Source organism: Epinephelus moara, chromosome 20, assembly GCF_006386435.1.
Source record: "Epinephelus moara isolate mb chromosome 20, YSFRI_EMoa_1.0, whole genome shotgun sequence".
NCBI classification, from domain to species: Eukaryota; Metazoa; Chordata; class Actinopteri; order Perciformes; family Serranidae; genus Epinephelus; species Epinephelus moara.
Window position 1 is genome coordinate 18,622,913 of NC_065525.1, and position 13,763 is coordinate 18,636,675.

General features: G+C 44.1%; 1 protein-coding gene across 1 annotated transcript in view; it reads right to left on the reverse strand.

Moving 5' to 3' along the window:
- Positions 1 to 3,992: 3,992 nt before the first annotated feature.
- The window catches only part of trim44 (tripartite motif containing 44), a 59,864-nt gene continuing 50,093 nt past the window's right edge, over positions 3,993 to 13,763 (reverse strand). Inside the window, exon 6 of the mRNA XM_050073751.1 lies at positions 3,993 to 6,889. Within this exon, the coding sequence (XP_049929708.1) occupies positions 6,805 to 6,889 (85 nt within the window). The 3' untranslated portion in view covers positions 3,993 to 6,804. The remainder of the gene's footprint in view (positions 6,890 to 13,763) is intronic.

Below are 13,763 nucleotides of genomic sequence, written 5' to 3' on the forward strand. Positions count from 1 at the left end.
TCCCCCAAGGACGCAAGGCCATTATCTTAAGTCAAGCAAATGCATCCTGACTGCCTGATTTCACAGAATACCAAAAGCAGGGCAGAATAACTCTACAAACAGTATCTGACTGTGAGCAGGCAGAAATGAATGAGCTCATCATATCGCATACTGAGTAGGAGTTTGATGGATTCCTCCTGATTGGCTGAACAAGTACATGTAAATTTCACTGTGCTGGTTCACACCAGAGGGTGGTAAAATTGTAAAGCAGATTGTTTCTTTCTGACCTGAGACTGGTGAGGATAGGGAGCCATACTCTAACACAATAGCTTCCTCCATCGCTTTCCAAAACGTATTTCTATGACATCCTTTAAGCCCAGTTCTACGACTGCCAAAAAACTCGACTCTTGGCAGCAACTCATGCAACCTTGAAGTTGAAAACTCAAGCAACACCTGTTATGTTATACTTCATTAGTCACTGTGATGAAATGTGTCCTCTGTACAGTATTTGACCCAGTTAGCCACAGTGGGCAGCTGTGTTGCGGCCCCGAGGAACCAAGTCAAGGTTTAAGGCCAGTGAGTTAGTCAAGGGTAAAGTTAGGGGCATTCCTGCTTTACATGTATGTATTTTGGGATGGGAAGAAAACTCCATGCAGGAAGGCCCCCCACTAACCACTGAGCCACCTTGCCAGGTTTTGGCCGGTTGCCTTAATCTTAACTACAAAGTGAGGAGTCTCTGTCTGTCCTTCACATATCTCAAGAACCATTCATCTGATCTGCTTCACAGTTGGAGGGCGAAGTTGGTGCAGTTTGGACACATGGCATTTTAATATTAATAGATTTTGAATAAACAAGCAAACAGCGCTCTGTGAGGCAGCAAGGGCAGGGCTTCAGGGTCCTGCTGACTGAGCTTACTTTTGCTGTGGGATGCTGGATATACTAACGTTACAACCGAACTCTTCTTCACTTCCCTAGAGTCACTGAGCATGAGCAGATACAGGAGCAGTGCCACTCTGCCATTGCAAGTCAATTGTTTAAGTTTGCAGTACTAACACTAATAATATTACCCCAGGCAAAATACCTCTGCTAATTAAATCCACGGTCTACTTTATAACCACAACGGTAGTTATGTCAAAGCAAGTGACTAATACGCCTATTTGGAAATTAATAACTCTGCTAAATGTATTTCTGTGGTGTTTCTGGCCACACACAGTCACACCTTCAGTGTGTTTTCAGTGGAGGATTTAGTGATTCGGGAGCCCCAGGCAAACGCCGTTTTGCTTTACTTCTCACCCTTTGTCTAGCTGGGAATGTTGGCAGTGGTAAAGAGGTACTCAAAACCTTTGTTTGGATGAGCTGTCCTTGAGAAAGCGCAAGCCGCAATACCACAAGCTAAGCAATCAACCCAGTCCGGACAGGCATCTTTTAGACAGCTGCTGCACTAGTTGGATTAAACTCCTGTTTTCATTGGTCGTGATTTTTCTCAATACCACAAGTATTTTCTTAGGATTTCATCTTTAGGAATTTCTCCCTTCTCCACTAACCTTGCAGGCACATGAAGTTGTGCCAGAACCCCTATCTCGACAGCAAAATCAACTCCTGCGTCAGTAAATTTCACCATGGTGTGCCAAGCCTTCCTTTAAATAAATCAAACCGCACCATCAAGTGTTTTATTTACAAATGGTCAACTGATTTCACTGGTTTCCCTCCAAATGCTGGCTTTGATTTATTTAGGATAATTTCCATGGTAGAATCTCCAGTCTTTTCCAGAACAGCTTGATGAATGGGGGCCACTGACACTAAACTACTAACTGAGAGAAAGCTATTTGTACAACAGCAGGCGTTTAAGACTGCCACTTTCGTGCATGTGGGTCTACAAATTATGCAAAGTGATGGCATTTGAGCTCCCTGTATTAGAGTGAAGAGAAACAAATAAACTGAATGGATAACACGGTGCCTCTGCTGTAATCTAAAGGTCATCACAAAATTCTACAAACTGTTTCCCAACTGTTGGCGAGCTATACGGCAAAATAACAACAAAACACACCTATACCATATTTATACTGTATTTGCAGTAGAATCCGGCAAACCCAATGAGGACAGCAGCGCAAGTTTGACGGCAGACCGTGTCCCTGATAAAACTGCTAATGCCATCCATCTCATCAAACATGGAAGCGTGTATCTAATCTCGTAGCCTTGGGGCAGACCTGGAGGCCAGACAGCTGCACCCTTCCTCACCTCGGGCCAGGCCAGAGCAATTACTACTGCTGCTTCACACACAGACCTGTGTCACCAACGCAATTAACAAGCTCCGGAGGAGCCTGGGCAACCAGAAAGGGACAGACTGTGTACACAGCATGAATGATGAGAGGCATGAGCAAGGATGGGGAGTGAGTAAGAGATGGAGGGGTGGAAACATGAGTGGATCAAGACAGGTTGCCAGGTTTTCTGAACGGTTAGTGTGGGCGGATGTCAAACTCTGTGGAAAGGAAACATCTTGAGGATTTTAATACAACATATCAGTTTTAGATGTCATACACATGCAGACATATTCATGTCAACCAAGTAATTTAATATTCTGTTTTGATTTTACTATATAGACATATATATTGTATTATATTGTCTTTTCCGTGTACCTTTGGGCAGAGATTTTGAGGAGAGCGAGCCTGCTAAGGCTATATTTTGCCTCCCACTTCTCTACATTCTACATTCATCCTTGTTGTGTGGATGATTCATCACAGCTGTGACAGAGAGAGTATAATGTGTTACAGCTCCCAGAAGGAACAGCCGTAGGTGTTATCTAGGCGGGATGTTCATTTTATTCAGAGGCACGTTCCATTATCAGCTGGAGGAAACCGAGCATCCCGGCTCCTTTCCACTGCATCCACGCCATCATGATCCCCATCTTTATCACCTTGCGTGCGACCAGTTTTATGTCTCCCCATTGCAAGCTTAATTCTAAACTCTAATCCTCATTCTAAAGCCTGGTGTGAGTCTGCTCATCTGCTGCTCTTTTGATTGCAATATCCCCTCCAGTCTCCTTTCCCTTTCTACTCTACAATACCTTTACTTGTCCAAGCGGGATGCTCAGACAGGAAAAGATTGCACAGAGGTTAGAGACAGAAGCCCTAAGGTGTCTTTGCTGACTCGGGGATGCAAGAGTGATGGGAGCTGTCGACTGCAGAGATGGATTCCCCGGCCATCTCGTCTCCACCCAGTCATTGTTCATGAGCTGGGGGCTGCCAGACAGCTGTCTGTACCTGCCACGTCTGACAGATGCCCGCTGTCAGTCAGTCTGGAATGGTCCACGATATGCGTCACCTTCTCGCCGACTGGATCTCGTGCGAGCCAAAAATCAACGGCTAGGAAGAGATTGATTTATTCCCCGTTAGCGTTTCTCAGAGGTGCTTCAGCCTTTTGTTGGACACATTAAAAGAAATGGAGACAAGCTGGAGGTGTTAGTGAGAGGTGTGACTAAAAATACAACCCAAAAAATGGAGAGAGCGCTTCCCTGCATGGAGAAATGTCATTTTTTTGGGTTGTGTGCATTTATGGGCCTCATTTTCCGAGCCAAGATGCCAATTTTATCTGCTCTCCACCTCCAGTTCGGATCCAAAACGCAAAGTCAACACACTGGAAACCCAAGTAAAGAATTAATATGTTAACCTCGAAGATCTTTCATAACACCACAAGTGATGTCATGTATTGTAATAGTCATCTCTGGTTTCAGCAAGTGGTTGGACCCAAAGCAAACAGTGGAAAATGTAAAAATCCCTTGACTGATGCCTATTCCCTCATTTTTGTGTGTTTGTGTGTGTGTAAAGAGGCCAAGGGGAAAGATGAATAAGAAAGTGCATTTACTGTGAGACAAGCAATACATTCTCTTGAATGGTACAAGAGGTGTGGGGCTCCGCAAATAAACTGTCATTTTTCACAGGCTAATGCACATCCTCACAAATACTTAAATGAACACACATGCAGCACGCACACACACACAAACAGATACGTACGTCTCAAGGCAAAGTGTGGTCTTTTATTAGCGAAATTTCCTATTTTTCTCCCAGCTCTTGCATGCTAATAAACAGAATCATTAAGTCATGGTGGGTTGGTGGGTGGTGGAGCTGCTCCATTACTGTGAAGCCACAGACACCAACTGTCTTTTAAATGACGGCGGAAAGAAATAAGCTCTATTAAAGGCGGCAATCAAAGCTGCATCGCCACTTGCACGCACGTCACGTAGCTAATTCAATCTCACAACCCATGAAGCAATTAATTCATGTCAATACAAATACACAAATAGTCTCTTTGCCCATCAGGAAAGCGCGGGTCTCGCGGCTGTGCTTGTGTTTATTTGCGCCTCTTTGTGCCTCTGTGTGAACATGCTCGGTGAAGTGAACCTGGAGGAGCAGGTGTAATTGGGTGTGGAAAAAAAGGGAACCTTGTGGTCTCCCTGGCTAAATTAGATCAGACAATCTCCTCCTCTCCATTTCCTCCCCAGACAACAGGCACATTGTTGCCCCCCTTCAGGTTTGTTATTATTTCTTTGATCAGGTCGGACTCCATGACGGAGGCTACGCAGATGACGGGGTAATGATTACCCAGCCTTCCTTTTGATAGCGCAGAGGGCCTGTATCTGGCGATGCCTCCTCCTAGGCTTACTTTAATCAATTTAGCTGCAGAAACACTAAAACACAACAAGTAAAATCTCTAAAAGGGTTTGAGTGCTCTGGTGCTTGGTCAGTCAGCAGTGGCTTAGTGAATGCTGAGGATCAATGCCTCATGCGGTAAACCATTAAGCCCCATTATTTCTGTAAAGGGAAACTCACAAGAGAATGCAAACCCAGATGTGTTACCACCCAGATAGCAGTGACCACCGGCTAAATGAGTTTCTCGGAGTCAATATCTCAATGCGGTGGGATCAGACACGCTGAGAAAGCATTCTTGGCTTGATGAAGCGGCTCTGTGTGGAAAGCAGGTGTGCAGCCAGTGTAAGCCACATGGTGTGATTCTGAAGAGGCAAGAGAAGTAAAGTGAGAAAGAAAAATGAGCAGCAGAGAGACAAAGGCTTTCTGATTGAGGCTGCCAGTTGATGAAAGTGGGTCCTGGCTCGTCTCGATCCGTAGGAATGAAACCGGTCTGCATTTAAATGCATCTGTGGAAAAGCAGAAACCCTAAAGAGTTCTCCTGCTCCATCAACCCCCTTTGTTTCCAAACCTACTATTCCCAGCCCTATCTGGATGGGTTGCTGCTTTGCATTTTGATGAAGGAAGACAAGAAATCCTCCCCTTCCTGAATCCCCTCTTTACAGCACTTCATCTCTCCTCCTGTCTCCATCCATCGTCGCATGCCTGCAAGGTTTTTTTGATATTAGTGTCTCGGATGACTGATGGTGTTCAGGTGTTTGTGGCGTTTTGCAAGAGACAAATAATGCAGGAATTTTTCCAAAAGTGGAAATATGAATGTCATCCTCAACATCCAATCTAAGAAAGTGGCTGTTTATTTATAGATTTAAGACAAAAATAGACAAATAAAAACAAAAAGAGACATCAGACAGTCAGACTTTTGTCTGATGTTACACTACAATAAAGACTGAGCTGTTGGAGTTATTTCAATAGGCTGTTGACACACTGACAATTCCCTTGGGTGGGTTTACTACTCTCGGTGCATCTTAGTGCAGTGCTACAGTACAGTAAAGTCATGTTGTTGTCAAACATGTCCCACATATTGCAGGTGACACCGCTTTCAATTTTGGATTTAAGGCAACAGAATCAATCACATTAAAAACAAACTGCTGACACAGACAGACTCGCAGCGGTACATCATGAATGAAAGCCATGGCTGAGCGGGTCAAGGTAAAAAGTGCGTACACTCGTCTAGATTGCAATCCGTCATACGCTGCAGATTGGCCAGGAGTAATGAGCCTTTACATTACAGCGCATAGATAGCTGATACCGCGGGAGTGCTATTTTGCACAGTCAAATTACGGTTCGATTTTCACCTAACAAAGACTCAGCAACATTCGCCAATCAATAGGTGTCAAAATGTCCCCCGCTCCTGATAATGGATCTGACAAGCACACGAGGAAATGCGTGCAAATCTACAAGCATAAAAAATAAGCGGGTAGGGCAGAGGCTGTGGGGAGAGGAGGGGTGAAGGCAACAGGACGGTGGGAAATACAAGAGACAACATTACAGAACAAGACACTTTTACAATCAAAATATAAAACCCGGATCACCTCTGTAATATATTCTCTTTAAATGTAAGGCATTGTGGCATCTGAAAAATGTTCCCTTTCTATGTCTGGGAGGGTCCAGAATGTTTGTCAAAAAATACAACAGAAACAAAATGATATTGTGCATAAATGAAGAGTGAGGCGCGCCGTGCCACAGAATCTCCCAATTCTGACATCTGTTGGGCTTAACAGATGCTCCGCTCGGCTGCCTACCCGGGCTCCTGTCTGAGGCAGCCAGGCTCACCAGTAAGCCAAGGATCTGACTGGCTGTGGAAATTGAGCCTGATGGTAATTGATTGCACATAACTTGCGTGCTTCAATTAAAGAAAGTTAGTAGCTAGTGAGGAATTAAAAAAGTTTGAGAGCAGAAAAGACGTGGCCATCCATATTTGTCACAGCAAGCCCTCTTCAAGGTCAGTTCACTGCCAGCAGGCTCTGGGGAGGAGGGGGAGCATGGGTAAAAAGGGAGATGGCTGACAGAGAGAGAGAGAGAGGGAGGGAGAGGGCCAGGCTGACAGCTCGACGGGGCTGACGGCTGCCTGAAGCAGACATTGAAGGACAGGTGGATGTAGTAGGGGTCTGGTCTGCCGGTATCAGGGGGCGTGGTCCATGGATGGTCCGGAATCATTGTCATCAAAGTCCCGCGGATTCACTGGGTCTGCCCTCGGCTCTGGTAGCCTGGGAGAAAAACGACAGTAAAAACAGAGCAGAGACAAATTATCTGACTGTAACTCTTCCAACTCTCTCTTCTGCAACACCTGCATGCAGCCACACAAACACACACACCCCACACACACACACACACACACCCTGCCACCAAGCGCACATATTATGGAAATATAATAAACCTTTGTGAAATGTAATCAGCTTCAATCAAGCTATGCCTTAAGTAGAAATCATCCATTCTGTCGGTTTTATATTAGCAGCTCTGCGGTGACAGAGACAAAGTGATAGCTAAATTGCAGGGACCTGTAGCAATCCGAGCCTGGCTGATAGATTCAATTTCACTGGAGACAGTCTACACTAATCATATGCTCTAATTGGACAATGTCGTCAGGGTGATGGAGCACTGCTCCTCCCTGAGACACAACTCTCTTTCTGTAACTTCTCTCATTCCACCCCTCCACCATTCCTATTTTAAATATTCCCCCTATATGTCTATGGTACATCCATTTTCAAAAGGCTACGTGTCAGCATGTTTCTCTAAACACACACTTACTGTATGTGGATGCTGTTTAATTCAATGAGATTCAATGCACTTTAGAGCTACGCCATCTAATTTCACCACTCAAATGTTTCTTTTTTAAAACAATCACTTCCTATGACCTTGGACAGCTGGTTTGCATTTATATTTGTGAATTTACTGTCTATCACAGCAAGAATGAAATCTGATGTCACACTGATGCACAGTTTTATAGGGCACACACCTGAGTAGAAGCGAAGGGAAGTGCTATGGCAGCTTGACTGACTGTGCTTTTTCTGCTTTAGATATACTTGACAGCTTCAAGGTCAGAAAAGATATCATAGCTACAAAATGAAGCTGTATTTGGATGCTTTAAAACGAACAACCTGCATGAACCTATAAGGTCACCCATTTGTTCACAGTCAGTCGCGCAGCTCCATCAGTATGTAACCGCGGCGCACACACTTTGCTCCCTAGTTATTACATTCGGAGGGAGAAGTCGTTCATGACAACCAATAAAGCAACAGGTAATTTGTACAGCAAGCAATATTATCTCTCACACAAACGGTTACACAACCCAGTAAGCTAAACGAATGAATCATTCCCCAGAACAAGCGCGGCGAGCATTAAAGGAATACTTCACCCACAAAATGATCATTGGTATATCAATTACTCACGCCGCTGAATTGAGGAAGAAAACTTTGTTTTTTCTCGCATGCTTCCATGGTGAATGAAGATTCCGCTAACCGTGCCGTATAATCCGGGTCTAATTTATTCAGTTGTGTGCTCAGTACTTCCCAAACACATGCATTTTTGCTAAAATGTTACTATCTAAAACACTTCTGCATAAACAGGCTCTTGCACGAATGAGTTGTGCACTTGGGCAAGAGCGTGCGTTTGAACTCTGCTAAATGGAATCCACAAACATAGTTCAACAGCATGCGCTTGCCAAGGTGCGTTTATCGTATGCTTAAGTGTTTTAAATAGTGAGGGTTTTGCTAAAATTCAAGAGAAATACTGAGCATACAACTGGATAAATAACACTTGGATTATGCTGCACAAGTTGTACGAGAGTTTGCTGTTGTTAAATGTGTACACCTATTACCTCAATTCATTATCTCTGTTCTTGGATTCTTCATTCACCCTGGAGGCATGTGAGAAATACAAAATTTTCTTCACAAAAAACATTACTAGGTGAGTAACTGATATACGAATGATCATTTGTGGGTGAAGTATTTCTTCAAAAAAAGCATGCCAACATATTAAAGTTACTAAAGCATACTGTACAACACTCAGTTATACAGTATACTCAATGTGACTGTGTGCAAAACATCTTCCAGTTTTAGGTTCATGTGTTGTGTCCCGAGCTAGTGATGGAAATAAAAAACAAGAGATTGTGATTTTTCTATACAAGCAAACACAAATATAAGGGGTGAAAGCAAAGGTGTAAGCAGCCTTATGATAAATAACTGGCATCAAATTGCCAAAAAAGATAAAGGATTGCCTGTCAAGCTACAATATCGAGCAGCTGACACCGTGTTATGAGTTTAGTGTATTCAAATTAAATATTGGTTGAATGTGGATAGCCACTGGTCACAGTCACCACAGAGATTTGAGAAAATGTTTTCTCCCATACATTCTATTATTCATGCATCAATGAGTTTTCAGTGTTGTTTAATCTCACTGAGCCTAAATCTTACCATGCAGGGTTTAGGATTCAGCGGCATTTCTGCAACTTCTCAAAGAAGAACTATGGTGGCCGATGTGTAAAATGAGATGGTCCAATGTGTAACCAGTGTTTAGTTTGTCCGTTCTGGGCTACTGTAGAAACAACAAAAGCCCCGTTTCCACCAAACACTGTCGGTATGGTAATTTGGGAACCAGAAGTAACCCTTCAGACATGGTACCTAGACCCTAGCGTTTCCACCGCAAACAGTACTCTTAAATGTGGGCGGGTTTGTTGTCACTCACTGCTCCGTCCAGCACTCACTGTATTTCCTCCTTTATCAGTCTGCACCTCGTTTATCTTCCACAGAACACACTGACATTTTCGAACAAAATTAAACAGGCTGCAGTGAGAGTCTTGATCAATGGGATATATGCAGTTCACGTAACCTGGTTGAAAATACTACTACTACTACTACTAATAATAATAATACTTTTATTAAATGCTTAAAGATCCACTCATTATTAAAAGTGTCATCCAAGAGAGACAATAAAAACTAAAGTAATGGTCAAAGTTGTCACATTGCAATTTAAGGTGTGCTGATGGATTCACGTTGTCAACTCATACAGTGAGTAACAAGTAAACGTTCCACCTTAAAAGTTGCCGACAGTCGGCCCAATAAGTGAAGATATGTTTTCTTAGTCTGCAGCTGCTACAAAAGGCAGCAAAACATCCTTTCATTTTATAGTTACACTTTACTATATGCAAAACTCTCCATGGTATGAACAGTGGTTACATAAGCCTAAAAACCAGCCACAACTCAGCCCTGAGCAGAGTGACGATCCGCTATTAACCAATCAACAGACTGCAGTGTACCTAGCACACATATCTGGTACTAAAAGGTGGAGCTGTGAACACTGCAGACCAGAAATGGGGATGGTGAGGAACAGTTTCATTGGTAACATCCACAACTTTTCACAGTGGAAACAGAAAAGCTGTGCACCAAAATAGGTAACTAAACTAAAACACAATTATTTTTGGTTTCAGGTGATTATAAATGAATAAAAACATATATATTCTATTTCCAACTATACATTACCCTAAATCCTTCACACTGCTGGACCTTAAACCTCCCTCACCACAGCAGCTTTGGCTGTGTAAACATACTTTCTATCTATGATGCAATATCCCTTATACATGGAGGCAGCTAATTAATACATTTTGTACAAATTTAATGACTTGGTAATACTCTCCTATCTCCTATCGCTCTGTCAAGGACACATTTCTATCCATCTCCGCTTCTCTCCCTCTCCCTCGCTTTTACACGCCTCCGTTTTCCTGCCCCATGCTGTATGCAGCACAATCTCTGAGAAAAAATCTACATGTCGGTTAATAGGCTGCGAAATCTTTCTGAGCGCTGCTCCCTGAGTATTCCTGTCTGACACACTTCTGTTGGCAAAAACAAAGAGCCGCTTCCTTTCCCCTTTCCTGCACCTCCTCGAGGAGTGCATCATCACAACACAAACTCATCAAAGAGCGGCACAAATGTATGCACGCATGAATCCAGCGAGCACATGCGTGTGCAACTGTGAGCGGAGTTGTAAAACAGTTTGATGAACTGTTGGCTTTTTGAAACTTAATGGACAAACTCCAAAAAATGCCTATGGTGAAGTTTTGCACTTTCAGGGTTTAACTAAGGAGCGGTAATTTGCATACACACATGCAGACGCACACACCTTGGCATCGAGCGCCAACTTACAGACTGCCAAAAGAAATGATGATGTTGGACAGAGTGCATAAACACACACGCAGGATGTAGTTGCTGTATAGTTATACCATCTCTCTTAAGTATACATCCGAGACATTAATTATTCAAAAGTGCTGCTCCCATTCAAATTCTTGGCAAACTTGCCACTTGTACTTTCTGTACACACCAATTTTTACTCAGTATTCAGATTGTCTGCAGCATCACACAGGCTGTTCACTCTTTATTGTCAGCACAACACACAAAAGTGTGCATGGAGCTAAGCCCCTCGCTCTCACACAGCTCCCTCCTGTCTGACACGGTGTTTGGGGTAAAACGTTGGCAGACTTATTTGTGTGAGGCAATTTCATCTTGCATCTCCAGTCAACCAAAACAGTCACCCCCTGCTGTTCGTATTAAAAGAAAAAAAGAAAAAAAAGAAAAAGTAATTACAAATATATTTATATGGCACAAAGCGAGGCCTCCACTACGGAGGCAAATGAACTATTTATATTCAAACGGTCCTTGCTAAGCCTTAGGACACAGGGATGTAATAACTTATTTATTCCACCCGCAGGAAAAAGGCCATTACTTGAGAGGGAGTGAGAGAGAATGGCAGCGATTGGGGGTGGGTGGTAGAGAGCAAAGACGGAGTGGAGCTTCAACATGCAACAAAATGTCAGTGGGTGGGTGATAAATTCCCTACAAGTTAAAGCCCTTGCTTTGTTCTCTTTTTCTGTCTGTTCATCTTCCCTGGCCTAAGTAAAAGATCACTTTGCTGTGTGTGTGTGTGTGTGTGTGTTTGTGTGTGTGTGTGTGTGTGCCCTGACGACTGGCTTCTTTCCGCCCATGACTTATTCATAAGCTTTAATGCAGTCGATGTATTATTGATCAGGGCCGATCATTGCCTCCTCCCCTTGGTGTGACCATGTCCTGCGGACAGGGCGAGCTGAGGGCCGGGAGCCCTGCTACAGAGCTCGCTGTCTGGGCTTCGAGTGGAGCACTGGCTGTGGCTCCTGGGTGATGGATGGACAACAGGCTTGGTGTGTGGAAATGTGGAGCACTGTGTGTATGTGTGTGTGTGTGTGTGTGTGCAAGGGAGATAAGATTCTAGATAGGACTGATAGACCAGAACAAAGCTAATCTTACTAAAGTCCCCTCTCTGAGTGAAACAGAAAAGTTTCTCCAATAGCCCCAAAATGAACCCATCACTCATGGGAGAAAACCTCTGGCTCCCTACGAGGAAAACAGAGGGAGGGAGAGTGCAGGATGTTGCCTAGACTTTGACTTTTGTCTCTCTCATTCTATTCCTGTTTTGGCCTCCACCCCGTGGAGCTCTCTGGGAGATAGAGGAGGGAGGGGTCCTTGCCCTGATTAAGTTTGAATTCCCTGCTCTTGGCAGAGAAGCTGCAGGACTCCTAAGTCATCATCCGGAAACACTCCCATCACGCCGTAGCAGCCTTTGCCAGCTTGATCCAGCAGCCTCATTGCCATATGAATAATCATACTGCAGTAGCTTGGATATGCTGAATGGGTTTGAGGTGTGTGTGCACGAAAAACGACGGAGAGAGAGAGGAACAGGGAGGAGCTGAAGAGCAAACTGGGGGTTGCTGATAGGAGAGTGGGGTTCTTCTTGATTAAGCAAAGAGGTTGAGTGAGAATAAGGCTGTGTACATAGCGCTGGTGGCAATCATCCTCAGGGGAAAGTAACTATTGCAATTTGCATTTTCAAACAGAGGTGATGCCATCTAAAGCGTACTCCATCACATAAGACGGCAGGGCACATTTCTCAAGCCCCGGAGGCCTACGAGGTTTGGTCTAATGAGAGAGGATCCTTAATGGTTATTGATAGAGCCCACGAGGACAGACTCTTACCCTTACTCTCCAGTGAAGCAGTGCACTCTGCCACTACTTAATGAAGTAAATCTTGTCGCTTCTGCGGGATGATTTAACACCACAAACAGCTTTGCGACGAGAGATGACTGCTATATGGAAAAAAAGATCAAATAAAGGAGTGGAAAGGGGAAAGAAAGGATCATAGAGCATTAATGACATGAGGAAGGAAAGTGACTGCGGAAAAAAAACAGGTATTGATTGGTCGATTGCAATATAATCTAAAAGAAGAGGAAGATAAGCCATACTGTACACCGTTATGAGTACTTTACCTTTTCTGTGCTACCGCTCTGCTGGATCTAATTGGCCATTGTCCTGGAAAGGTTTACATCCCTCTCTGTCTCTCGCCTGCCAAATCCCCCTCCTCTCTCTATGGATTTATGCTCTTTCCTTTCATCTGACAGCCCTGTCTGAGGGTGTGTAATTTAGAAATCGCCCCTGCACACACCTATCATTAAGAGCACCCCTGTGATCTTCCCAACACTTTGCACTGCGATGATCCTGCCAGCTAGAATTTGAGATATGGATGTATCCTAATGAGTAGAAATGTGAGGGGAAAACCGAGGGGGGCAAAGGAGCGACGCGGAGAGGTGGAGGAAGACTTAAGGAAGGAAAAGACAATTTATCAGAGCTTCAGGAAGGTGAAGATCACAGAACAAAAGGGAGGAGAGCCACAGCGTTGTCAGGGAGTGACAGCATCTTGATCGGAGCTTGTTGCCGAAGCTCAGGCACAAGAAAGGGAGAGCTGATGCGCGAGCACGGGAGCCACGGCTAATACATTTTTCAGGAGTTTCTATTAAAGTTCCATTGTCACAGGTTACTCGGGCCATGATCAGATAAGGTGCTTTTCTCTCGTGCTCGCGAGCACTGCCGGGAACACAAACGTCATTTCTCTCGTGCTCGCGAGCACTGCCGGGAACACAAACGTCAACAGCCTTCTTGATACGCTCATGCTACAAGTTTAAGAACGTCTCAAATTAGGTAGCAATGCTCCACAAACAAGTTTAAGAACGTCTCAAATTAGGTAGCAATGCTCCACAAAGGAAACAATGTCGGGCTGTCACCA